This window comes from Leptopilina heterotoma, unplaced genomic scaffold, assembly GCF_015476425.1.
Source record: "Leptopilina heterotoma isolate Lh14 unplaced genomic scaffold, ASM1547642v1 Lhet_166, whole genome shotgun sequence".
NCBI classification, from domain to species: Eukaryota; Metazoa; Arthropoda; class Insecta; order Hymenoptera; family Figitidae; genus Leptopilina; species Leptopilina heterotoma.
Genome location: NW_025110882.1, coordinates 1,166,238 through 1,193,531, shown reverse-complemented (window position 1 = coordinate 1,193,531; position 27,294 = coordinate 1,166,238). Strand labels below are relative to the sequence as shown.

Sequence of the window (27,294 nt, the reverse complement as noted above, 5' to 3'; positions counted from 1 at the left end):
TGACCTAAAATTTCTTTTCACCGTGAGAGCGACACTTATTTTTATCCCATTTTTAAATTTTAGTTTCGCGATCCGTGAATTCCAATTTAAATTCTTTATATAAAAAAAAATAAAAAATGATTTACGCTAACCGAAACCGTAAAATGCCGTAAAATTGCAACTATCTGTAAACTTTATCATTTTTTCAAACGTCAAAAGCATCAAGTATTTTGAATAAAACTTTTTTCTCGAATATATTTAGAGAGACAGAGATGTATATACATATGTTAAGTTCGTGTGAGACATATGGTGAGACAAGTAATAATCTTCCAGCACACGGTACGAAGAATCGCAAACGAAACACGTTCTTTCAAAAAAAAAAAAAGAAAAAAGAAAATAAAAAACAGTTGAAAACTTTGAATTACTATCTAAAAATAAAGTTTCCGAAGGAAATAATCTCGAAATATAAGCAAATAGGCAAATAGGCAAATTTACAATAAGCATTTAATTAGCTGGGAAATATTAGATATAGTTTCGCTGCGAGAGAGATATAAATTTGAAATAAAGAAGCAAAAGGGGTTGAATAAACAGAATTGAAACACCTTTTCAATTTTCTCTAATGGGAACATAATGGTCGCTTTTGTGCATAGAGAGCAATGATGTTCTATGATATGATCATCGCTTAATAACATCCATTTTTCCCCTCTATATACCATTCGCGTGCAATATCGCATGACTGGGAACAATCACTTCAACAAATTTGAGTCAAACGTCGATAACTTGGTTAACAGATTAGCTTCGATTTTTCGCGAGATTTATAGTGTCACGTAACGACATTCTCTAAACAATCCTCTCCACACATAACTTAAAGGCAAATTCTTTCCATATTGCTAATTCAATGTCACTGGGAGAATTTACTATTATCACCCATAAGGATACTCTATAACGTATAGGAGTTCCTTTCGAAATTACATTTCTAAGAAGTTACACTCTTCTAAAGAATCCTGCTTATGATTAATCCTTAAATGTTTATATTCAATCGGTTAAGAAGTGTAATTACGAAATATCTCTGAATAGAGATCTTTAAAACTATCGAAATGTTCTGTTACTTCCGTATTTTTAGAGATCCACAGAGTCGAAGATCAACTTTGGAGTCGATCATCAAAATTCCAAACACTGATTGGCTTTATCTCGGTAAATTTTTGTTTGAGGCAATCATTCAATATTCTAAAAAGGAAGAATTGCAAACGGTGGTACTTTAGGACAGCAAGAGTTAAAATTACAAGAATCACGGAAACGGCGATTGATGATATAAGCCAAGTTAACAAAATGAACAAAATTGCAACTTGCAATTGGGAAAAGGGGGAAAAACTCACTTTTCTGCGGCCGCAGCAGAGCATGGCTGAAACGCTGCTGCTGCGGCGAGCCGTTGATGAGAGTTGAGGCTGATGACAGACGTAGCTGAGTCGCGCGCCCCTGTCCCGCTGCAGCTGCAACACGCGCACCTGCAGCTGCACTTGCTCCCGATCCCGCTGCCCTTGACCGACACCGACTCGACCACCGTACTTGATGCGCACGTGTTTTCGCCACTGCATGAGTTCGGTGCGTCATGCCCTCTTCCTGCAAAAAACAATCGACCAAACAATTAAAAATTAGTATTAGAATCCAAATTTATTAATAAAAGAATAAAAGATTACATTCGGTAAGAAGGAGCCTAGGTCCTACCTAGGTCCTGTCTCGAGTCCTGTCTTTAGACCTTTCCTAGGACCTTTCCTATCAGAAAGTTACGTTTCTATACGTTAATTTTGTCCTTTAAAGCTACACTGGAACCTCGACTATCCAAAATTCACGTGTCCCACATACTTTACTATGAGTCACGTGACCACTGAATAACATAACCTTAAACACAAACTTTAAATTTTTAGGTACATCTATTGTTATAAAAAAATCTCATAAAAGTAAATGCCATTTCATAGTGCAAAATAATTTCATTGCAAACAAATTGCAACTATTTTCGATTAAAAAAAATTGCAACTTCGATTGTCCGAAGCAGGTCCTGCGCTGAATTAGTTTGGATCGTTTGGATAATCGAGGTTCGACTGTAATTAATAATTTCTTTTTCAAGTACACAGAAATGTGAAAATTGAATGGAAAAATTAATTAGAAGAGAAACGTAGTGTAAAATTAATAGCAGAGTGTAAAATATAATAAATAACATAAACAGTGACTAAAATATCTCTCGACATAATAGTTGTCTACGAATTGTACTTTCATTTGAATGATATCTACAACTACAGTAGAAGCACTCTGTTCAAGTCACACAGACTCATCCTGTTTCACATTATGGAAAATGTTAACAGGATTATTCTATGCACTATTCACTTGTGAATTTACGTCTAACTTGCCATCACATTAGTGAAAAGAAGAATAGTTTAGAAACAATATTTTCCTTATATCTCTCTTAGAAATGTAGAAATCCAAATATTTCCCTCGAATATTATAAGTCAACTTTTTTCTTAATTTTACAAATACAATGCGGAAAAAAACTCTTAGATATGCAACTGGTTAAGTAAAATTTTACAGAGACTTTTTTTGAGTCAAGAATATTCTTATCGAATATTATCAGAGTCCTTCTTTGGAATATTAAAAAAAATTTATACTTTGGAATATATTTCATTTAAACATTTCAAAAATATCCTCAAGAATTAAAAACAAATTGATAAAAAAAATTGTCAAGATCAACGTCGTTCTCTTGCCCGAAACTTTTTTATGAACAAAAAAACATTTCTCCTTTAAATGTGACGTAGGTAGAATTGAGAAATTCCAAAAGCGCAAATATAATTCAACAATCCATGCTTATAAACATTTATAAAAAGTAGTTTTGAGTACAAAGTTAAATTGAACTCATATTGAAACTTTGTAGAAACCCGCATAAGTTTACCTAACTTTATTTGCTGAACTAAATTTGCTTAACTTCTGTGTAGAAGCTGGCGCAAAAAAGGAAGAAAAAAAAGGAAAACAAGTAAATTTCAAACTCTAAAAGCCTCAGTCTTTCTGAGAATAATAATTCAGTCGTACTTTGTTATAGTTGAGAGAGTAAAAATAAAATGAAAAAGAAAAAAAAATGTTAACACGAGTGAGAAGTGGCCAATTTACACAGACACACTTTAATGTAATATTTATAAAAAAAAAAGAAATTCCTGTCAACAATTTCAAAATATTTTACTACTTTTGGAATATTTCCACATCTTATTTTAATAATTTAAATTATTCAAGGAAAACTTTACACCCAAAATATTTACGAAAATACTCAAAATTTCCCTCCTCTAAAATATATGTACCTCTATAAAGTTTGTTTCCCTCCAATGAAAGTCTCCAACAAAATTAAAAACAAAATTTTTATTGGAAAAATTTCTTTCCTAATGAAGATAAATCCTATATTTTAAAGACTTGAAAATTGAAAAACCTAATAATTGTTTTGAAATTATTATTACGCTTTCAAATATTAAGAGAAATTTTCCAGCTTTTTGCATTCTCTCTCAGATAATATTGAATAAAATACTTCTATTTTAGCTGGCCATATATGGGTCATCGGAGCAAATATATAATGAGAAATATGGGACAAAAGCTTTAGTGCAATACTAGTCCACATACACATATTTATACACACGTATATTTTAGTAGAATAGAAAATAATCACTCGACCATATCTAATAATCGATTCTCGCATGAGTTTTTGAGAAGATAAATATATTAATTATTCTCGAGACTTGGATTTTTGAATTTTCACGAATAAAAATAGAATAAATTAATGTCACTAATATTGATTCCACTGATATAATGAGAAATTTAAATTAAGAAGTAAAATTTTTAGCTACCAATAGAAAAGAAAAATAAATTGCAGTTTACATATTTAGTATATACGAGGTATATATTTCATTTTTATTCTTGCGAGTAAAGTTATGATAAACGGTATGGAAGAAGTTTCTACTAAAATACAATTTATTTGTAAGTTAAATGCTCTCTTATAACCAAGGGCATATTTCTCTCCTCCCCCCAATTCCCGCAGTGTTGTAGGAGACAAGTAAATCATATCCGGATGCCAACTTTAATTAATTCCCGCCTGCGGTCAAAACTATAATGCTCAGCGCCACAAACATTTTTCATTAAAAATAAAATTACTAAACATTTTGGGTAAATACCCATAAATTTCGGATTTAAAAAATATCTCTTCTCCTATTTTGCAATATTGAATAAAAATTATTTAAACAATTATAATTAAATATTATTTAGTTGTTTAAATTTTCTTGAAAATTCCAAATAAAAACTTTAGTTATTCGTCAACCTATATTCCAGGGATAATTTAAAATAAGGATTTCTTCATTTTCTATATAAATTTTAACGAGACACCAAAATAGTGCTTTCGTAGTTGTTTCAGTTCAATCTTCGACATGAACATGTAATATTCAATTTCAAATTTAATTAATTTCTTCATTCGATTGAATCGAGTAAGTTTATTGGCAAAAGTTAAAGAAATTGATCTTTGGAAATGACAGTTGGCGGAATAAAGTGCTTCAGATAATATAAATAACACATTTGGTTGTAACTTACAAAAGAACATAAATTCTATCACTGAAACTCAATTGCTTTAAATACTTCCGCTTGAATCAGACATTTTGATTAAATAACATCAATGAATTTGCTCACTGAAGCGAACTTTGAATAACAGAATGGGACAGTAACAATTGTTTCGAAATTCGTTATATTTCGCTTCAATCTAATTTAAAAAAAAGTGACAAACAATTACGTAATTTCATTATCTAAAAACAATAGCACTATATCACTTTTACTTATTAAAATTATTTTTCCAAATTATACTCCTTAATTATAAAGTTATTCATCAAATTAAATTTTAAAACCAAAAATTGAATTTTAAAAACAAAACGAAATTACTTTAATTTTATCGTGTGAAAGCAATATTTTCAAATGAAATTCCCCGAGAAATTTTTTTCAAAACTTTACTGACATATAATAAATATTTTCATTCGATAAAATTGAGTTATCCGAGAAACTGCAAGTTTGAAAATTTCCACCAATAGTAATATTTTTCATCTAAGTTCAAAAACAATAAACTTAAAAATTTCTTGCAAAAACTAAAAAAAACTTTTCCATATTTGCATTTATTCCGTTTAGTATAACAAAGAGTAATTCCTATGATCTCAGGGGATTAGGGGAAGTAAAAAGTTACACTGAGAATCGACCAACTACTTTTCTTAAGCAGAGACGGGTTTGAAAAAAATGCAAAACAAAAAAGAATATAAAGGAAAATAACAATGAGAAAAACAGAAAAGTTTTTCAAAAAAAAGGAGAAAAATGTTTGAAAAAGAGAGCGTGACAATGTCAAAAGAATGAAAATTGTTTCTCAAGGGTTAAGGGTCGTTACTTAGTCTCTCCCCCTTATTGCATCGAAAAGAAAATCTTTTATAAACCCATCAAAAATTGACAGAGACAAAATGAAATTTCGCCACTTTTAATTATATTCAAAACCTTATTTGTCTGATTCATAAAATAAATTTTATTCTAATCCAAAATAATTATATTTAAAAAAAGAAACTCAAATTGTTAAATTCCTTTTAGTTACGCATTAAAAACTTTGTCAAAATTTAATTTTCTCCTCTTGTCACATTTTAAAATGTTAAAAATTATCGACTAACTTTTTCATGATAAATCTTAAATGGAATTTCTTGAAAAGTTTATAATATAAAAAAGTTTTAAAGTATCAAAAAAGTTTTTCGATTACCTTCTAAAAATCATCTCTTATTTGATGGGCCGATCGGTCCTTGCTCGTCCATTTTTCAACCATCACCTTCATTCTCCGAATCACCTTCTCTTCCTAAAGGCACAATACAAAAGTCAATTAGTTTTTCAAAGCAAAAGGAAAATTTTATAAATCGAGTGAACAATTTTTTTCTTTTGAAACAAATTTTTATTTAATTTTAATTTTTTCTTTAAAGGTTCTTTTCCTATTGTATTCCCATTTTTCAAAATATATATTCAAGTGGATCTAAAATAATATAAAGAAAATTTACAAAATTGTCTTTAAAAAAATATAAATCTCGAATAAAGAGAAACAAACTTTTAATAATTTTCAAAATGCAATTCAAGTAATTTACGAGTATTTGAATGCCTCTACTTTAAGAAAACTTACACAAACGTGTATGAGTTTTGAAATATTTATAATTGGGAATAAACTCAGTTTAAAGTAATGTCAGAGGAAAGTTTTATACGAGATTAGTTTAAACTTTTCAGTTACCTTAAAATAATTGCAAAAGCATAAATGAAATTACAATCCTTAATGGAAACAACCAATTATAAATAAAAAGTTAATTAATAAAAAAATTCTTCCTTTTTTCATTCGAGTATTTTCATATTTTTTCTATTTGGATATTTTTACAAACTTTTCGACTTCAATTTTTTTCTAATTGCTATTTTCCATTTTCTTTTAGTATTTTAATCATCGCGAGTAAATAATTTCAAAAAAGTATTTTCTAAATTTTCTAAATATTCTATATTTTAGACGGCGAATATTTTAAATGATTCCAATGTAAAGACTTTTTGAAATTTAACTAATTCGAAAAATCACCTTCCAAAATTCAATTATTTGTTTGGTTAAAATTTTTAAATAAAATTATTCGAAACTTTAATCATTTTACTTCAAAATAAAAATCTTTTGAAATTTCATTTTTTCTAAAAATTCACTTTTAAAAAAATTCACTCATTTTTATTATCTAAAATTTTTAATGAAATTCAATTTTAAATCAATTCTTACTATAAAGTTCTTCAAGAATTCAATTATATATGAATACAATTATAAATGAATAATTTATTTAATAATTGAATATTTCTTAAAATTTAATTTTTAACAAAATAAATGGATTGTTAGGAAGAATTTCAGTAAAACTTTTGAGAAAAGTTGAATTCTTTGAAGAAATTTAATTAAACATGTATTGAAAATAATTAATAAAACTTTCAAAAATAATTGCAGTTTTTGAGGAATTTATTAAAAATTGTACATATTAAAAATAATAATAAATAAATAAATAAATAAATAAATAATTAAAAATTAAATTTTGTTTAAATAATTGAATTTCTTCGAAAAATTTTATAAAAATCTTTGTAAATAATTATTTATGAAAATAATTGAATTCTTGCAAAGAATTTTATTAACATTTTTAAAAGTAATTAAATTTCTAAAAATAATTTTTTTTTATTTATAAAAATAACTGAATTCTTGAGAAGAACTTTATTAAATTTTGTAAAGATTTTAAAGGTTGTTTTTGTTGAGAATCCACATTTATTATTAAATTTTGTTCAATAATATTGAAATATTAATTTTTCTTTTGAAAAATGTTATAAAAATCTTTTTAAATTGTTTTATTCCGAAAAATTGTATGAGAAAATTGTGTTTCGAATAATTGAGTTCCTAGCTGTGAAAATTTTATTATCCATGAAAAAGTTTGTCTATTGTTAAATAAATATTTACTTGAATCAATTAAATGGTTCAATTCATATTTGCTTCAAATACTAAAAATATTGATTCAAATACAGTTTAATTGACTTAAATAAAAACTGTTTGATTTTGGTAAATATTTATTTGATAAGACAAGTAATTGGTTATTTAAAAATCAAATAATCTTTTTTAAATATTTCTAAAATGTATACTGCGAATGGATAGACTGCAAAATGTATGAAAGACTAAATTAGGTAAACGTACACTTCCAATATCAACAAGTTTGAAAATTACAATTTTCCTGTCGGGGAAAAGAAATTGATAAAAAGCAGATAAGCTCGATAAGAGTAGATAATAAATTTCAAAGTCAAACCCATTATATATATTTTTCTCTCCTACATGACAAATTAATATGGAAAAAAATCTATAAAGATTAAATAGAAAAAAAACCTCAAAATACAAATTTGAGAGATTGCTCTTCCATTTAGAGCACAATTGAAGAAGAATTTTTTTTCGAAACCCTCCAGCGTCTCATCAACCTAAATATCTTCCGGAGAAAGGGAAAGTTCGTTATCGGTCTTTTCCTCTCGATCTATCCAAGTTTCACGTGTGTGTGTGTTTGTGATACCTTTTGGATAGGTGTATAAAACGGGAAAAGAAAAAAAGAGAGACGTGTTCTAAACCCTGCAGCTCTCTTTTAATACACTTTTACCCCTGGCAAATATAACCCTGAGGGATTCGGACATGAGGATTCGTGTGCACGGGAAAGAGAGATTTTTTCCGAGCGATAAGCTCATATGTATATGTATGTAAGGGTATATTCAGACACATACCGGACTGGTTTCGGTCGGCCGGAAGAACCAGCTCAAATCGATAAGACAGATACGCACGTTAAGGGCGGCCAAGAAAATAGCCGCCATTCTCAACGACGTGCAGAGGCCCCCATAAATCCCAATCGAACCACCCACCCCTCTCCCTCTCATGGATCATCATTGCAATCATCTCTCCGTAATTAATTGCCATTTTTCATTTCAAACAAACAATCCGATTCAATTCAACAGAAAACCAATAGTAACGAAAATAAGAAGCGGAAAAGAATAAATACCCAGAAAAGAAACTAAACAGGCAAAAGAGAAACGAAAAAAAAAGTTGAAAAAGGGGAAAAATAAGGAAAAACAAAAATTGGAATTTTCGAAAAAATGTCATCAACCGGCGTTCGAGCCAATGGTCCCGGACTGCTGGATCGATATCCCCTTTTTTTCTCTCGCAAAAGAAGACAGACTAACAGAGAGAAAAAGAGGTTGAAAGGAAAGGAGCAAAAGGGGTGGTTTATATAGAGTGACACTAGAGAAGCTGAGAGAGAGGGAAGAAGCGAAAAAAGATCTCCCTTTTCAAAAAGCTTTACCTACCGAAACTTTGTAGAATCGTTTCTCCGAAAAGCAATTATATTTTTCCTTATTGTCACTTTTCAACTCATATTACAAATACATAGACGAGCTTTTCGGATATAGCATTTCCACGAGTCACGGTGTTTCGCCGTCAAAATCAATACGACCCACCTCGCTGACCCTCTCCAATCCCCGTTTCGCTCACTCTCACTCGTGTTCTTTTACTATCTCGTTTTTATTTTTTCCTCTATCCTTTCCTTTTTTTTTGTGTTTCAATTTTCCACATGCACCTGTCACACTCCCGCACGGAAAAATCCCAAACGGATTTTCACAAGAGAGAAAATTTTAAATAACTACCCCCACTTGATAAACAATTTTCTTTTTCCCCTAAAGAATTAACTTTTTGTACACACAAAAATACGGTGATAAAATTTTTTTCTAAAATCCAATAAAAGAAAACGAAAGAAGCGAATAGATCACGAATCAGCGGCGCTTTTATTCCTCCTGGTAATTTTTTTTCCTTCCTTTTCCTCCTTCTTTGTAATTTTGTCTTACTTTGTTTTCTATTTTTTGAAAAAGACTTATCGCGGGCGCGTCGATGTAATTTAAGGTACCACGATGGAGCGCCGCATCCCTCAACCCCAAAGACCAAAGGCGGACATGTTGTATTGTGCAAAGGCGCAGACTCTATCGTGGATTTCACCCTCCTGGAGTAAAGTGACTCCCACGCAAGCGCCCGTGAAAAAGAGAGAGGTGTGAGGGTTCATTCGATCCTAGATGGGTTATATGGTTGTGCGTGCGATAGTAAGCGAGTATACAGGGCTGTATGGAAACATTACGATTAATTGAAAAAGCGGAAAGAAAAATCCATATTCCAAAATTTCACTCCATCCCCCTTTCTAAATTGAAAATTAACTAATGAGGAAACATTCACTCGCGTTTCGAAATCTAAAGCAATAACCAAATATTTTTCATCGAATTTTTTTTCAGAAACTTGGTAAGATTTCAATAAGTGAAAATCCACTGGGATTCAGCCAGAGTTCAATAAACTTTCGCAGTATTCTCAGCGGAAAACACAGCTTCTCACTGATAATCAGTTTAATCAGTTTTCAATTATAACTACAACTTTCAATTTAAAAACTAAAAAAAAATTAAAAATCGATTTTTCTAGAAAAAAAAATCTGAATGAAATCTTGAAAATTTCCACATTCAAAATTACTCATATTCTGAGATGACTATTATTATTATTACTATTATTATTATTATTGTTATTATTACCATTAATATTTTTATTATTTTTATTATTATTATTATTACTATTTTCAATTCTTCCTTTTTGTAAAAAAATTAGCCAATTTATTTACTGTTTTTGCCAAATTAAATTAAACAAAATAAACAAGTGATTTAATAATTTTTAACAATTTTTTTTTAAATTAGGAAAAAAATTAAAAATAGAAAAAAAATTTGGATAAAATCTTGAAAATTATTTATATTGTGAGATTATTATTATTATTAGTACTACTATTTTTACTATTACTAATATTTTCATTATTATTTATTACTATTATTATCAATTGTTTTCAATTATTTCTTTTTGAAAAAAATAATTGCACAATTTATGGACAGTTTGGCAAATTAAATAAAAGAAAAAACAAATTAAAAAAAAATAATAGTTTAGTAATTTTTAACAAATTTTTTAAAATGGAATAAAGAGCAGAAAGATTTTACAAATTCGATATAGTATTTGTTTAATTATATTCAATATAAATAAATAATTATTCTATTTTTAATTATTTGAAGGAAAAATTTCTGAGCATCTTCATTAAATCAATATTGAAAATGGATAAATTTAAAACAATAAAACGGTCTGGGTCACATGGTTTATAAATACTATCCACGAATCTTTAAAACGAATTTAAAAAATTATAATTGTATAGTACTTTTAAAAAAAAATATCAGCTAAAAATCGATTTTCTTTTATAATTTATTTAAGTTATCGAAGAACTGCCAATTTTATCGTTTAATTTAAATTAAATAATTAGTGAATATTTAAATAAATAAGTAAAAAAAAAAATTAATTTTTAATAAAGGAATTTTATAAAAAATTACTAAAAAATTAAAGTAAAATTATAGAAAGAAAGTAAAAAGTAAGAATAAAAATGAAGAAAAATAAAAATATAAAAATAATAACACAATAAAAAAATAAAATACTAAAAAAAGAAAAAAACAAATAGCACTATAAATACTAAAATACAATAAGACTTTAAAATTTAACTATTCTTTTCCCTAATATTATTGCCACTAATAAAAATACAGATAAAAGTGAAAATCGATTGAAAGATTTAAAAAAATTCTAATTCTATTTCCAAGTTTAAAAAAACAAGTCGAACAGTGAATAAAGTGACAATTTAGTAGAGGCACATTAAAAGAAGGGGTGAAATTTTTTTTTATTGGAATGCGACCCTGTGTCTAGGGTTTCTTAAGAAGGGTTGCAAGGGTGCATCAGAGCGTTAGCTGTCACTTGCTCCTATTTCAAGCCATCGAGTGTATCATCTTACGTTTTCCGGAAAAAGGATGGAACCTCAAAATAATTGCAAGGGTTGACTGACTCAATCCCACAAGAGCTTTAAGTGTACATTTAAGGGCTAAAATGTGCGGTTTCAGAAATTAGAAGCTTTACTTTCAACTCGCAAATAGAGACCTTTTACGCGCAACCAAAAGGACTTGTTTCTCAATATTTACCCCACAACATTTTTTACAATTTTTTTTTTTTTTGCATAATAATTATTCCATATCTTACGGTTTTGGATGAATGATAATTTTGATAAATCGATTAGAAAATAATAAAATAATAATAATAACGATAATAAAATATTTGTTCCATGAGAAAGCAATAATATAAAAATAATAATAGTAATAATAAACAAATGATGATATTAATAATAAATTAATAATATCAAAGGTGTTTTTTTTGTAAATAAAATAAAAAATGATAATAAAAATAAAGCAATAAACTAAAAAAGACCGGAAATTGTGTTTCACTCAAACAATATTCATGTTTCCCATTTAGTTTTTTGTTTATGATTGAATAAAAGGGAAAAAAAATTTCTCACTCGATAATTATTGAGATGAAGCCGTTGTAGCCAATACCTACTTGCATTGAATGGTAGAAGGTTTGAATTCTGTCGATGACCAGTATATAATGTAAATTGTTCAGTAGATAAGAGCAATTATAGGTGATCGTTGAATCGAAAACGATGAATTTCACGGGTGAATTATGGTCAAAAGCGAACGATGCCCTGAGGTCCACAACTGACTGCCATGCCGTTCCTCTCGTGATCGTCATTAATGGTCATTCTGTTTCTGATCTAAACATCCATTCGACTCAAGCTTTGCTCTCTCCCATATCGTCTAAATTATCTCTCAATCAGTTTATATCGATACAATTGTCCTTATTCCACTCTTTGCCAGTTCCCCTCCATCCACGGCAATTACCAAATCTAGAAAATGTTTATTTCAAAAAAATTAATTTAAACATTTAAAGAAATTTAACTTAATTATTTTAAGAAATTTTTAATTGCCCATATTCTTTCCTCTTTTTTTCATTAAATTCTTTTATTGAAAAGTCCTTTGTTCTTTCAATTTTCATTATCAATTAAGTAATAAAAAATAGTTAATAACAAATAAGTTATTAATATAATTACTAATTTAACTAATTACAACTAATATGATTCAATATTAAAGTAATTTATAGAATTGTAAAAATTTTTTGAATATAAAAAGTTGATTCTCAAAACAATTATTGTACAAAAAAATATTTTACTGCAGCTTATTTAAAAAAAACTATTAATATAATAAAAGTTTAAAAAATTAGATTTCTTTAGCCAAGAAAGAATAATTCAATTATCCAGAAATACTTACATCGTAAATAATTTATTCGGTAAGGAGTTGAAAACCGAATTCCAATTTTCTTCAATTTTATAATCTTCCAAATTTGGAACATTTAATTTCCGTATTTATTATTCTCTTACACTTCGAAGATCGTGACGTAATAGAATAATTTTCAATGAAAAGAATCTTGAAATCTTCAGTTTTTAAGAAAATACTTCATCAATTGAAAATAATTTTTAAATTACAACTCAGAGATCCAACAGAGGAGACAATTTGGAGCAATTTCTATAACAAAAAACAAAAAGGACAAATTATTACGATTTTGCGTCTTTTCTTTGTTTTTACGATTGGCTTAAAAACAAGTGTTTACTGAAAAATGTTACGTCTTGTCTTTTCATCTTGTTAACAAATTCTCTACTTCTTTTAGAAATTTCTGAAAAATTTCATAACCGCAAAAGACTGTAAACCGTGTACAATTTTAATTCAGAAATAAAAAAAAAATTTCTCTCATCCGAAAGCATATTTTTCCTCTATTCAAATTCAAATATTTAGCTTTCAATTAAAAATCTTGAAAGAAATGATTAAACAAAAAAAACTATAATAAAATATCAAAATTGAAAAAATTGATAAAAATTCTATTTGATTAAAATCAATTCAACGATTTTAAATAAAAAATCAACAAAATGATACCTATCTATAATTGTTTTAAATCACTAATTTTGTAATTTTCTGGTGAATGGGAAAAAAACAGTAAAGCACTTGCCAATGAGTCAAGAAAATAAAAGTGGATGCGGTCAAAGTTGTGGTAAAAGAAAAACGGACCTGCGCTTCTGTACACCTGAAGGGGTGTAGTGCTTAATTACTTCGTATCACAGAGCGTAGTATTTCGTAGTAAGAGCAAAAGAGAGACAGAGAGAGTGCATTATCGCTCATCTCGTTTCTTGCCAACACGCATAGCTGTAAACTGTCACACACACGCATCATGGTCAAATACGTCTAGTTGAAGGCTTCGTACGGCGTGTCAACCTCCCTTGACACGCGGCTGCTTATATGGAAGTGACTGAAAAGAGGGGCGGTGACGCTGACGGTGTGTTGAGACGGTTGGCGGCGGGGAAAAAAATCCGTGAATGTCGTCCGACGTTCATTCAAATAACGTCCAATCATACTCTCATACCAAAAGGGGTGCACATGCCTACGTTAAGAAGCTTCTACTTTTATTGCCTCTTTCAAAAAAAAATCGTCACATTTTCCTGCACACTTTTTTCTTTTCGAAAAAATAAACTTTATATTTTTCTCCAAAATTTTTAATTTCAACTTAATTACTCTTCTCTTCCTTCCTTCCTTCAAGAAATCGAAAAAAAAATTTCATCCACTCAACCTAAAAATTCGAAGTAAATTCGTTTTTATTATTTTCTTAATTATTATGTACAAACGATTAATAATGCATATAAAAAAATAACCGTATAATTTTTTTTTCTTTTATCTAAGTGTCCGTTTTGTTTACTTTCTTTTTCTTACTGGGACGACTTTGTAAATCGTGAATATTTCGTTTATGTTTTAGAGTTTCCGTCGTTTCATTCACTTCCGTGGGTTCACTGTCGATGTCCATTTCGTGTGTGCCATTCGATAAGACAACAGAACTGAAATCAAGTGACTGTAAACCTTCCTCCATTGCCTGAGCTCGTAACATCCGAGCCTCTTTTTTCAATTTCTGCTTCGCTTTCTGGTTGGCTTTCTTCTTTTTCTTCTTCAAATTTGTCGATTCCTCCTTTTTATTATCATCCTCTGAACCAGATTCGACGGCCGAATCCTCGTGTTTGCCGTTTTGAACTCCATTGACAGGCTCCGCTTTTATTTCTTTCTTCTTGTTCGCTCTAAAAATAGAATTTTCTATTAAATATCAATTATTTTCCTATTTAATATTTTAATAGTAACTACAAGTAAAAAATTATTTTTTTTGAATATTAATAAATTTATAAGAGCTTCAAGTTTTTAAACCAATTTTATAAAATTAAAAGTTTTAAAACTTACGACACTACGGGAGCTCCGATTTGTGACGCCAATCTGTTGTAACAAGTCTTAACATTTTTCGCTAGATATACATTTAATCTATAAGCGGCCATAGAGTCTGCTATTAATTTCCAATCCCACGCTTGTGGCAAATGATGAGGACGAACCGCGTGCAACAGTGTAAATAAATTGACAACAAATTTCTGCTTAATTTCCTTTCCAATTACTTGTTCATCTTTCGAATTTTCCTCACGGTTATGACTTTGCGCAACATTCTCTTGTAATAACTTCACACTCTTCTTACACAATTTTTTCTCAAGTTTCAATCTCTTTTCTTTATGATCATCGCCTTGTAATATTCTCGCATTCCGATAGAAAACAAGCAAAAGTTCCAAAGCCTGACTTCTTCTAAACGAACGAATCTCATTATCGAAAGCGAATTCCACCTGAGAACAAACATAAGTTATTAAAAAAAGAAATAGAAATTAAATAAAATTAAACAAAATAATCAAAAATAATTTATTTACCAAAAGTGGAACAAGCATCCAGTTGCCCTCCCAGCAGAGTTGCAGGATATTCTTGAAAAAGAATACCGAAAGAATGCAGTCTCTCTTCTTAAAGAACGCTGTCAAATTTTCGACGTAAATCGCAGCCAAATCGTCCATTGGTAAATTGGCTTGTTGTGAGCATCTAACCAAAAGAATACAACACCTGGCGAGTTGTTCGCCCATTTCTTGACAAACGGACGCTGAACGTTCGCCCTTTTCAATTAAAAGTTTCATTAGCGTTGTCAATAATTCATTATCCACATTATCCGTATCCTTGAATTTCTTTAATGCCGCAAGCTTCTTCAAACAACTCTTTACTTTATTTTCCAGTGGTTTTTGATGAGGTTCCTTGATACAATATTCAAGAAGCATAAATAACGGAACGACCATATCGAGAGCCAGTGCCATCGAAGGACATGAATCCAAGTAAGATTCGAGTAAATCAATAACACGAATGCGAAAATGAGTTAAAGTCTCGGCCGATTTTGACTGCTTTTTCATTTGTGTTTTCCGACTTTCGCGAAGAATTTTGAAAGCCGCCGCCAATGATGCATCGAGACGTTTGCCTTCCTCTTCGTCAATTTTGTCCACGTCCACTTCGTCATCGGTTTGAACGGCCGCATCACCCAGGGCTTGACTCACTGCTAATCTCAATCGATCTGTCACGGTTTCGTCTTCCTCCTCATCATCATCAAGATCCTCATCATCATCGTCACTGTCATTTTCATCACTATCAATGGTTTTATTTTCTTTCTCTTCTTCTTCTTCTTCGGAATTGTTTTCTGAATCATCTTCAGGTTCACTGTCTTCTTTCTTCTTACCATTTTTATCTAAATTCCGTTTTTCGCCGTTCTCTTCATTTTCAGATTCAACTTCAGAATCTGAAGAATCATCGTCATCCTCAGTTCCTTTCACGCTTAAAGGACCTTTCGTATTCTTCACGTCCAATACCTGTTGAAATATTTTTCAATAATTTTCAATTTTTTAATTTAAATTTGTCAATTTAAAAATAGATTAGTTTATGAGCCTGTAATGAAATAAAAGAAATATTTACCGCCAATATTTGGTGCAATGAAACGCTGGTAAGATGCGGACAAATGTGAGGGAAGACGCAGCCAACAACGGTACGAAGCAAATGTTCATTGCGCGAAAGAAGTGACAATAAAAGATCGACAACAACTTCCGTCCATTCGGGTTCATCTTCATCGGATTTACTTTTCGATTTTCGTGATTTTTTCTTAAGTCTCTCGAAACAATTATGCAACTCGTCAATTGATGAAATTGCCATTTCTGGATCAGTGAAAAGTTGCAATCCCATGTGCAAATCCATTGTATGAAAGAAAGCGGCAAATTTATCATTGTCACCTTCAGATTTTTTTACTACATTCATCATTTTCTGCCATGCTTCAACACCTGCTTCCTCGAGAGGAACTCTCAATTTCAACTCATCACTCTTGATAAACAATTCCTCATTTAAATATGAAACCATACTGCTTAAAATAGATCTCAAATCAGTCAATTTTGGCAATTTATTGTCTAGCGCACGGTAGAAGCTGACTTTAATTTGATCTGAAACGAAAAATGGTTAATTTTCAGATTCCTTAAAGTAATATTCGATTTCTTGTAAATTTAATAATTTATAATTATATAATTAAAATTGCTATTAAAATATAAATATTACAAAAGATATTTACTTGCTAAGTCAACTCCAAAATTATCAGATTCACAAAGGCCAAATTTAAACAAATATTTAAGTTGCTTCAGTCTCCAACTTTGATTTGATGTCATTTCCGGATGGCTTAATAATCTGAAAATCAAATAGTTTATTATCAATTCCATTAAATATTGAATTAATTTACAAACTAAAAGTACATACTTTGTCAAAAGTTGACTCGCATAAATTCTTTCCACATTAGTCCAAGTTTGTGCATCACCACTGTTGCTCTCTTTAACTCTTGAATTTTCAATTATTTCTTTGTAAATTTTTGACAACTTTTTAATTCCATCGCCGTCTAAAGTAGCAGTAAATAATTGAATAATTTTCAAACCAGTCATTTTCTCAATCATTAAATCGCCTGGATATTGAATCAATCTCATTAAAGTGTTTATTTTAATTTTATTGTCAGCATTCTCAGACAAAACTGTTGTCAATGACAGTAGAACATTTTTGAAAGCAATTGTAACCTCATCCTTCTTATTTCGTTTATTGAAGTTACATTTTCTCAACATAAAATGAAGATACTTTTCCGAAAGAAGATCAGGAATTGTTGCTTTGTCTTTAACATTATCAAGTAAAAGTCTTAATAATTCTGTTGCGAGATATTCGTCAGTTTTTGATGGTTTCAAAAAACGTTTATCAATAGCTGTCCAAAATACTTGAACGTACTCAGTTGTTGACAATTTTTCAATAAATAGTTTATAGATCGGATGTCGATAACACACGATTCGAGGTATTTCCTTTAAAAATGTAAATGTCATTTTATTGCAATTAATTTACTAACTTTATAAATAATTAAAATTAAAATCAATTATTAAATTACATATTTCAAGATTATACTCACAGTTAGGATTTTCGTAATACTTTCTAAGGATTCGGCATTAATAATATTTTCAGACCCAAATGTTTTTTTGTAAATCTTCCTAACGATAGATGGAAATTTCTCCTGTATTATGAGCAGTGTGTGCAATGTTTCTAAATTTTGTTCTAACAAAGGTTTAATTAATTCTTGTTGAAGTAAAGGCCAAACATTATTGGCAAATGTCGTCTCATCGATTTGATTTAAAAAATCAATAATAAATGAATAAGCAACAAAGGATAGATAACTGCGTTTTTTCCCGGCAGTTATTAAAAGTTCCAAAACTTTTGCTTGTTCTTCTGCTGAACATTTTTCAAGAATTTTAGAACGCACTAATGATCCACATGTTAATATTCTACCAGTGTAAACTTCTCCCACTTCCTATTTGAATATGATTTGTAAATATAATTTTTAAAACAGATAAAAATTATCAAAAAAAGTTTGTTTTCAAGTTTAATTTACTTACACTTTTGTGCTTGTTGTTGACGGGTTGTAATACAATTTCCATAAGTTCTAAAACTTTTTCGACAGGTGTGTCTGGTTTTGTAGTCAAATATCCAGTTAATGTTACATAAAAACTTTTTCTTGACGTTATATTAGCAGATCCAGTACCACGGATCAATCTTTTTAGTGCTAAATTTAATTCCTCAGACGTATCATCATTCTAGAAAAAATATTTTAAAACAATTAGTCCAATTTTAAAAGAAATAGTACTTAAATTTACAAAATTGGTGTGTAATTTCATTTTTCAATACAGATATTTTATTCTCCCTCGAAGAAAACTAATTTCTGAATCCTAACCTAAAAATTCTGTCAAATTCATATGTACGATTAAAAATAATCTTTTCAAATATATTTCAAGCTCTTATAAAAATGAACAAATACTTTCTTTATTCAAAATTATCATTCTTTTCAAGATAGAATCTTATAACAAAAAGATTAAGTTAAAAACTATTTGACGCATGTTTGTAATTTTAGGTTAGAGAGGCCTAAGGTTTTGTGCGCATTCTACACTTTATTTAGAAGCTTTAAATTAAAAATTTTCTATATAAGGAAAAAAAGGAAAAAATTCTTACCCAATTTTGTTCTGAAAGATATTTGACTAGTTCAACACCGCCAGCAATTCTCTCCTTATCGGATCCCTTAATGAGTTTCGGGAAGGAATCAAGTACTCCTTGTTTCGTTTTCTCCATTTTTTATCAAGATTCTTAATAATAGTTCAATTACAAATATTTTTATTTGTATGGGATTTTCACTATCTTCTCACTCTATAAAATATCCACATGGATCTTATACAAAATTAACCGCAGGATTAATATTCCTGGGATATAAATAAAAAAAAGTACAAAACAATTATTTTGGCCATGCGGTAGACACGCAAAAGACTATTAGAGAAATTCTGAGTTTCACCTATAGAGGGAACCTTATTTCAGCCATGGCTGGACATGTGCTAATAGATAAGGCAAATTCCGTAAAACATTGTATTATACTGTAATTATTGAATGTATGTTGTGAATAAATGGTGGACTTAACTTTTAAAGAAAAAATTATTGTAATTAAAAAATTAGGATACAACAAAGATAATTATTTTTCTGAAGCAAAGAAAAAAGTTAGATACCAAATTATTGCAATTAAAAAAGGATACAAGGAAGATACTTAATTTTCTAAAACAAAGAAAAAAATAGACAAAAAACTATTGTGATTAAAAAAGGATACAACGAAGGTAATTATTTTTCTGAAACAAATAAAAAAAATTAGACAAAAAATTATTGTATAATTAAAAAAGGATACAACGTTGATAATTAATTTTCTGAAACAAAGAAAAAAAAATAGAAACAAAATTATTGTAAATAAAAAAAGGATACAACGAAGGTAATTAATTTTCTGAAAGAAAGAAAAAAAATAGACAAAAATTATTGTAATTAAAAAAGGATACAACGTAGATAATTAAATTTCTGAAACAAAGAAAAAAAAATTAGACACAAAATTATTGTAAATAAAAAAAGGATACAACGAAGGTAATTAATTTTCTGAAAGAAAGAAAAAAAATAGACAAAAATTATTGTAATTAAAAAAGGATACAACGTAGATAATTAAATTTCTGAAACAAAGAAAAAAAAATTAGACACAAAATTATTATAATTAAAAAAAGGATACGACAAAGGTAATTAATTTTCTGAAACAAAGAAAAAAAAGACAAAAAATTATTGTGATTAAAAAAAGGATACAACGAAGATAATTATTTTTCTGAAACAAAGAAAAAAAATTAGACACAAAATTATTGCAATTAAAAAAGGATACAACGAAGATAATTAACTTTCTGAAACAAAGAAAAAAAATTAGACACAAAATTATTGAAATTAAAAAAGGATACAACGTAGATAATTAAATTCCTGAAACAAAGAAAAAAATTAAACACAAATGAAATGTTAATCAAAAAGGAAACATCGTAGATAATTACTCCTGAAACAGATTAATATAAACAAAACATGGAAATTATTAATATAATTTATTTTTCGAAATATTTAAATACTGCATTTAATTATTAACAAAATACTTATCTTTTTTTCTACAATCACAACTTCTTGATAAACTATTTTTAGCACATTTTATTTTTCTTTAAGTTGATTCACTTAAATCACTTTTTTGTTTATTTTTTTTTCATCTCTGATCACTAAATTTTCACTAAAAACACTGAAATCAGGGTGGCCGCAAGATTGACTTTATCAATTTCCTTGACAAAATATTTTTTTTCCTGACATTTCTCTGATTTTATTGACAAAAAAAATTTTTCCTCCTGACTTTACTAAAAAGTGGCCACCCTGTAAATTGACACGAATCAGATTATTCACGTAAGGTGAATAATAAAAAAAATCCGCGTTCTCAAAATCAAAGTGGTACATTGAAATACCAGAAAAGAAGAATATTATAATGAGCGCAATTTAGTGTTGATGGGAGAAAATTTTCCCAACACACGTTTTACGATATCAAAAAATATTTGTTAAAAGAAAATTTAAAAACTCACTCATTGCTGACTAACTTACGGAGAACTGCGATCAGCTGTCCATGATATCCATCCTGGAACTGCTTCGAAACGTCTTTTCTTCAAGGGCACTAACACAACTACACACCGAAATTAATTGCACTTTTATTATTCCAAGTGAATTTAACACGTGGTCGACGCAAAAAAAGTCCGTTATCGTGAATCTTTTATTTATTAAAAAATGCTCTCAAAATAAAAATCTAATGCGAAAACACTAACGCTCGAATAGAATTGCACTTCCGATGGCCTTCCGGGTCAAAACAAAGGATAAACTAAATGAATTTGGAGTATGTGTCGACAATGGCGTGACGTCACTATGCTTGGCAGCCATTTTGTTTTTACATTTTTCTTCTAATTTTATCTAACATCTTCTAACATAATGTGATACATATATTGCTGAAATGTTCGAAATATTGCTAATTCTGCAACAATATGCATCAATATTGCTGCAGTGTTTGATGTAAACCTGAAATATTAGCGACAAATCGCGGCGCGTATGTCGCCTTGTTCGGAGGAAGTGAATACAAAATAGCCGACACGAGACGAGAGATCTCAATGTAAATTTTTTTTCTAAGAAAAATGCGAAATAAAGATAAATTTTTTTGTACCCGGACAAAATGCCCGAAATCAAAAACTCTAATTGTATAATTGTAAAGATAAATTAGTTCTCTTTAAATTGAATACGAAAAAGATGCGCACCACGAGGCACCCGAATGCCCGGCTTCTCGTCAATTTTATCAATCCCAAATGAATCAGAAAAATGTTACCGAATTTCCCGTTTAAAGTTGAAATTTGATTTAAAAAAAAGAATTAAAAAGAAAATTCTTACGTTTATTGGTCGAAAAACGAAAAAGAACAAAGGATTGCTCGGTACTTGTTGCAACTTGTCGCAACCTGTCGCACGACGCGAGACAGAGCGCCACTGGCGGACAGTCTTGGGAATCACGGCCATATTGCTAACGCCCAGTGACGGACCACCAACAACTGTCGCCCTGCACTAAAAGAAAAAAGAGAAATAAAATTCCAAATTAATTTGTAAATATTACTAAAAATTAGATTTTCTTTTTAAAAGCACTAACTTTCATTCGTCCGTAGCGCTACACTTTTCTGAAACACTTTTTTATATCAAAATCAGTAACGGCAACACGGATGGGAAACAATAAATTTCCACAACAACAATAGAGCGCATGCGCGAGAAAATTTTTTTCATTGGTTACAATGCGCGCGTTTATTTAAAATATACATATTTTTAAAATTAAGCGCCTATTTTAACCAATAAAACAATTTTCAAACGCATGCGCAATTGTCATTACTGAATTAAAATACGAGTCATCTTTCTTAATGAAAATATATACTTCATTATTCGTTTATAACGGATATAAAAAAATTCCCAACAATCCTTTCTTTTTCATTGTCATTATTAGTTCATTGTTCTTTGTCCACAGTGACGTAAAACGACGGTAGTCTTTAGAATCTTTTAAAAAGTATATTGCAAACTATCAACCGAATGGAAGAAAAATATCTGAAAATCGATTTATCGGGAGTGTCTTTGCTACATTTTTAAAGAGTTATACACGTCTGTGAACGTTTTACATACATCACATGCAAAACGAGAGGATATTCCATGAGGAAAAATAATTATTCAATAAAAATTGGAAGTATGTCATGTGGTAAAATTGTTTTGCAAACGGAATTCCAATTATCCTGAGTTCTTTCAATTTCTCGAAGCCATACGTTTCGTAAGTGAAAAATCTAATTGTGACATTATATTTCTGATCTTTTGTATTTTTAAATTTGCGATTCTATCTATTTGCATTAAAATTTTAGCAAAACATATAAACCCATTAACAGTTATTGATTATTGCACATTTTTAGCTTGAATAACTGGTTAAATCAATGCATCACGTATATATATATATATATGTATATATATATATATATATATATATATATATGTATGTATATATATATATAAATTTTGTATATTTGTATATAATTTTAAATTTTTTTATTCATTATAATTTGGTGAAATTATTTTGTTTTATAAATAGTTTTTCTTCTAATTACTTTTTTTGTATTTAAATATATCCGCAGAATAAATATCTCTTTTTTTGCAATTCAAAAGTGTTCAAATTTTAAAACGTTAATAAATTAAATAGCAATTAATTGAATTGAAAAATTGTCTAACCCCATCTACGTAGAAATTGACAATATTTATTTGATTTGAAATTGTGAGAGTATTTTTAGAAACTGTTGAATGTTTACAGTTGGCTTGACATGTCATATTCCATCGAACGTCTAAACTATATGCAAGACAGCAGCAGTGACACAGAAACAGATTGCAAGGAAACTGATGGGCATGGAAGGAATTCGGCTTATAAGAATAGATTGAGGTAAGATCGATTAACAATTAACTTTTAATTTTATTTTCCCTTTATTAAACAGCTGTCTCAATTTTGTTTAAATACCTATTTTTTTTCATTTTAAAAACAAATCTACATGCGCATGTTTCCCAGAAAAAATATTTAACATATTTTATTTTTTCTAACAATAATCGAAAACAGCAAAACAATTTTTGAAATTGATTTAAAACTCAGCTGATCAAGAGAAACATTAGAAAAGAATTTAAAAATTTTCTACAATAATTAATTACACTTTTCTAATTATTATTGTATATTATATAATATTTTAGAAAATATTTTTTGTACATACTTCTTGCTTTTCATTTCCTGCTTGTCATTTTCTTAATATATATGTATAATCAATATATTCTCAAAAACATTTTCATTAAATCATAAAGCACGTTTGCTAACGACATTTTTTATATATGATTAAATAAATTTTACGTGTTATTCGCTCGTATATATGTTGTCACTTTTATTCTTGAAGTACTTCCAAGTGGTTTTCTGTTTTCAGGTGAGTTCGAAAATTTAGATTCTTGTTATTTAGTTACGTTCTAATGCTTAGATGCGGCATTGGCACCAATTTTCTTTCATTAATTTTTTTTTAAGTAGTTCACCCATTTTTTTTTCTTTTAGTTTTTAAGAGCCATATAATTTCTCTCTAAACTTTAGGTAAGCGTTTTTCATTATATGTATTTATATATACAAAAATAACAAGAGGAGTCAGAATTAAAGTATGATTGTTACAAATTATATACATATATATGGAAAATCTACACATTTTCTTGGAATAATACCAATAAACTATTGTAACTCCCTATATATTATTTTTTCTGTATATTATGAAATTCACCAATTTTTTAACTCATATTCTTCATAAGATTGACTCTTTGAAAATGATTATTAATTTTTTTTATTTTTGATTGAAATTTGAAATTTAAAAATTGTGAGACTCTTAATCAGATTTTCAAAGAGTTGATAAATCATCGAACATTCTAGGATACGTAGATATCCCAAAATGCTTGATTTTAGCTGGAAAGTTAGTAAGGAAATGTGGTTGTTTTGCATGTAGTTGTGGTGGTTCGTCCAAACCAAAATCTTGTCTGGTTCAGAGGGATGGAAGCATCGAACAACATTGTCCTCCCATCGAGACAAGCAGACAGAGCACAAATTTAGGTCAACTAAACAGGTAAAAAAAACTCAATTCAATGCTAAAGGAAAAAACAAAAAAAAAAAATACTGAATGAGTTTTTTTTTAACCACCCGAATTATTTATTTTTAATAACAATCAAATTTTATTAAACTTTAATACACAGTCGGAGAAGACAGGTCGACTAGCAATAAACAATTTTCTATTGCTAGAAATTCTCTAGACAGAAAATTCACTTAATTATTATATTGAAGAAAGAGGAGTGCATGGTTTTTAGAGAACATGTTACACCAGAATTTTTAGATTTACAACTTTTTCTACATATTTTATGGATTTTTTTTCCAAAAAAAGTAAATTGTATCATGAACAAAAAAAATGAGAAAAAGGAAAAAATAAAGTAGTAAGTAGATAGAGCAGCTTATGGCCTCGTTCTTTCCTTGCGGCACTTAGTTCTTTGTTATAAGACCTGGATCCTTTCAATGAGAAAACGCTATTTGTGTATAAGGTAATAATTTTTCAATAAGACTTCTTCATTCACAAGCACTTCATCAGCATTTTTTTTACGCCGATATTCAAGACAGTTTTTTTGTTTTTTTGGTAAAAAAAAAAAGGTTTATAGATACTTTCCCCTGCATTCCTTTTTCTTGATCAATCTTAAAAGTAAAAGGAACGATAATTTTAAAATAAATAAAAATTAGAAAATAAAATCTAAAAAACGTATTTCTTGATAGTATTAAAGAAGAAATATTTTTTAGGCTTCGCACAGGAATTGGAATCACGAAAAGTCCACAGAATCAAAATCGAGAAAGTTGTTCGTCGTCAAATTCAACGTCCGGAATGAGTCATCAACAGATTAGTGACGAGAGAATTACTCTCATTGTTGATAACACAAGGTGGGTAAAAGAAATTTGTACCATCAAGACAATAATAAATATGGAAATTTTAAATTGAAAAAAGTAATATGGAATTATTTATTCTTTTGTAGATTTATAATAGATCCAGCACTTTTTACGGCCCATCCGAATACAATGTTGGGGCGAATGTTCAGTTCTGGAATCGAGTTTGCACAACCGAATGAACGCGGTGAATACGAAGTGGCGGAAGGAATATCTGCAATGGTTTTTCGAGCCATTCTCGAATATTACAAAGGTGGAATTATTCGTTGTCCACCGACTGTGACGGTTCAGGAACTGCGAGAGGCTTGCGATTATTTGCTTATTCCCTTCGACGCCAGCACTGTTAAATGCCAAAACTTGAGTAAGAATTTAATCTTAAAATAATTTTTCTACCTTTACAAATTTTGTTACCTTTTAATTAATTCAAAAGTAAACTCGATAATTTTTGTTCGAATAATAAAATTGATTTAATTTCAGGAGGTTTGTTGCACGAACTGTCAAATGAAGGAGCGCGCTGCCAATTCGAAGTTTTTCTCGAAGACTTAATACTCCCTTTGATGGTGAACAGTGCTCGACGAGGAGATCGAGAGTGCCACATTGTCGTTCTTTTGGAAGATGACGTTGTCGACTGGGACGAGGAATATCCACCTCAAATGGGAGAAGAATATTCCCAAAGTTAGTGAAAAAAGAATTAATTTCATATTTTAATAAATTGGATAATATTTATATTATTTGTACAATTTAAAATTAATTCCAGCCGTGAACAGTACAGCGATGTACAGATTTTTCAAGTACATCGAAAATCGAGACGTGGCCAAGCAAGTGATGAAAGAACGGGGTTTGAAAAAAATTCGCCTTGGCATTGAAGGCTATCCAACGTACAAGGAAAAGATAAAGAAACGCGCCGGCGGTCGGGAGGAAGTAATTTACAATTACGTGCAAAGGCCATTTATTCACATGTCATGGGAAAAGGAGGAGGCAAAAAGTCGTCACGTTGATTTTCAATGTGTAAAATCAAAATCAGTGACAAATTTAGCAGAGGCAACGGCTGATCCAGTTTTAGACGCTGGCGGAAATCCAATAATTGCATTCTTGCAAACTGCTGAAATAGTGCCACAACCGGAAGCATCGCCGCCAATGGGACAGGATATTGATGTCGAGGGTGCACCTGGATTGGCGTCAGATTCCGATGGTATTGGCGTTGGACCGCCCGATGATCAGGCATAAAAATCGGATGATAATTGCACATTACGAATAACATACTCACAAGCGGCTGTTTACTTCATGAGATTTATCAAAAGTATTAACGAATTGTTTCTCCGATTACGGGGTGAGAAACGCGGACTCCACGATTTGAGTCCATTGTAATCCAATGTTTTTTCAAATCAAAGATTAGAAAACTTGATTGAAAGTACCTTACTCGAGTAAATGTTCGCTTTTACTTGTTCATATGTACGAAACAAGATAAGACTTATTCACAAATCTGTAAATTTTTTTCCAAGTTTTGTCATTTTGTATCTTTAAATAAAATTTAAAATAAGCAAATAATTTATTTTAATAAATAGAATAGAAATTACCCTTATAATCATCGTAGTTTGCTTCTTTATTTCCCCTTTTTTTACTTTCTTTTTTCGTTTATTTTTTGCTCTTACTTTTTATTTCATTTTATTTATACCGTTCGCTTTTATTTGCTGTTTTTAAATTTTTTATCCTTGTGATTTTTATTGAATTTCTTTTATTTTTGTTACGCTTTGCTTTTATTTGCTATTTTTAAATTTTATGTTTAATTTATTTTTTCGTTTTCTTTTCCCTCTTCTTTGTAATTTTTGTTTCCGTTATTTTTCTGTTTTGATTTTTACTTTTTATGTTTCTCGAACTGGATTCCACGTTTCTCTCCTATA

The 27,294-nt window shown here is 29.3% G+C and overlaps 3 protein-coding genes across 12 annotated transcripts in view; 1 reads left to right on the top strand and 2 right to left on the bottom strand.

Annotated features, from left to right (window-relative positions):
- LOC122499185 (rho GTPase-activating protein 100F) overlaps positions 1–14,238 on the bottom strand; it is a 42,697-nt gene extending 28,459 nt beyond the window's left edge. For 2 of the 9 annotated variants that reach the window (XM_043607356.1, XM_043607358.1), the window contains exons 1-3: positions 8,899–9,585; positions 5,780–5,872; positions 1,356–1,599 (exon numbers count right to left, since the gene is read on the bottom strand). In XM_043607356.1, coding sequence (XP_043463291.1) covers positions 1,356–1,574 — 219 coding nt within the window. In that variant the 5' untranslated portion in view covers positions 1,575–1,599; positions 5,780–5,872; positions 8,899–9,585. Of the gene's footprint in view, positions 1–1,355; positions 1,600–5,779; positions 5,873–8,898; positions 9,589–12,031; positions 12,378–12,798; positions 13,054–13,590 lie in introns of those variants that run through there. The other 7 variants (XM_043607359.1, XM_043607357.1, XM_043607354.1 and 4 more) reach the window with 6 other exon arrangements.
- Positions 14,239–14,245: 7 nt separating this feature from the next.
- LOC122499186 (myb-binding protein 1A) lies at positions 14,246–19,296 on the bottom strand. Its single transcript, XM_043607364.1, has 9 exons — positions 18,979–19,296; positions 18,369–18,566; positions 17,888–18,283; positions 17,203–17,783; positions 17,021–17,133; positions 16,381–16,895; positions 15,306–16,277; positions 14,800–15,224; positions 14,246–14,642 (listed from the first exon to the last, which is right to left on the bottom strand). Exons 1-9 carry the CDS (start codon positions 19,093–19,095, stop codon positions 14,252–14,254), a joined length of 3,708 nt encoding a protein of 1,235 aa, XP_043463299.1. The 5' UTR covers positions 19,096–19,296; the 3' UTR covers positions 14,246–14,251.
- Positions 19,297–22,294: 2,998 nt separating this feature from the next.
- LOC122499184 (BTB/POZ domain-containing protein 10) lies at positions 22,295–26,938 on the top strand. 2 transcript variants are annotated; one of them, XM_043607351.1, is made up of 7 exons: positions 22,295–22,684; positions 23,213–23,338; positions 24,420–24,536; positions 25,253–25,390; positions 25,483–25,754; positions 25,871–26,068; positions 26,151–26,938. In XM_043607351.1, exons 2-7 carry the CDS (start codon positions 23,223–23,225, stop codon positions 26,618–26,620), a joined length of 1,311 nt encoding a protein of 436 aa, XP_043463286.1. In that variant the 5' UTR covers positions 22,295–22,684; positions 23,213–23,222; the 3' UTR covers positions 26,621–26,938. The 2 variants fall into 2 exon arrangements, with proteins under 2 accessions (XP_043463286.1, XP_043463287.1); XM_043607352.1 differs by lacking the exon at positions 24,420–24,536.
- The last annotated feature ends 356 nt before the right edge of the window (positions 26,939–27,294 follow it).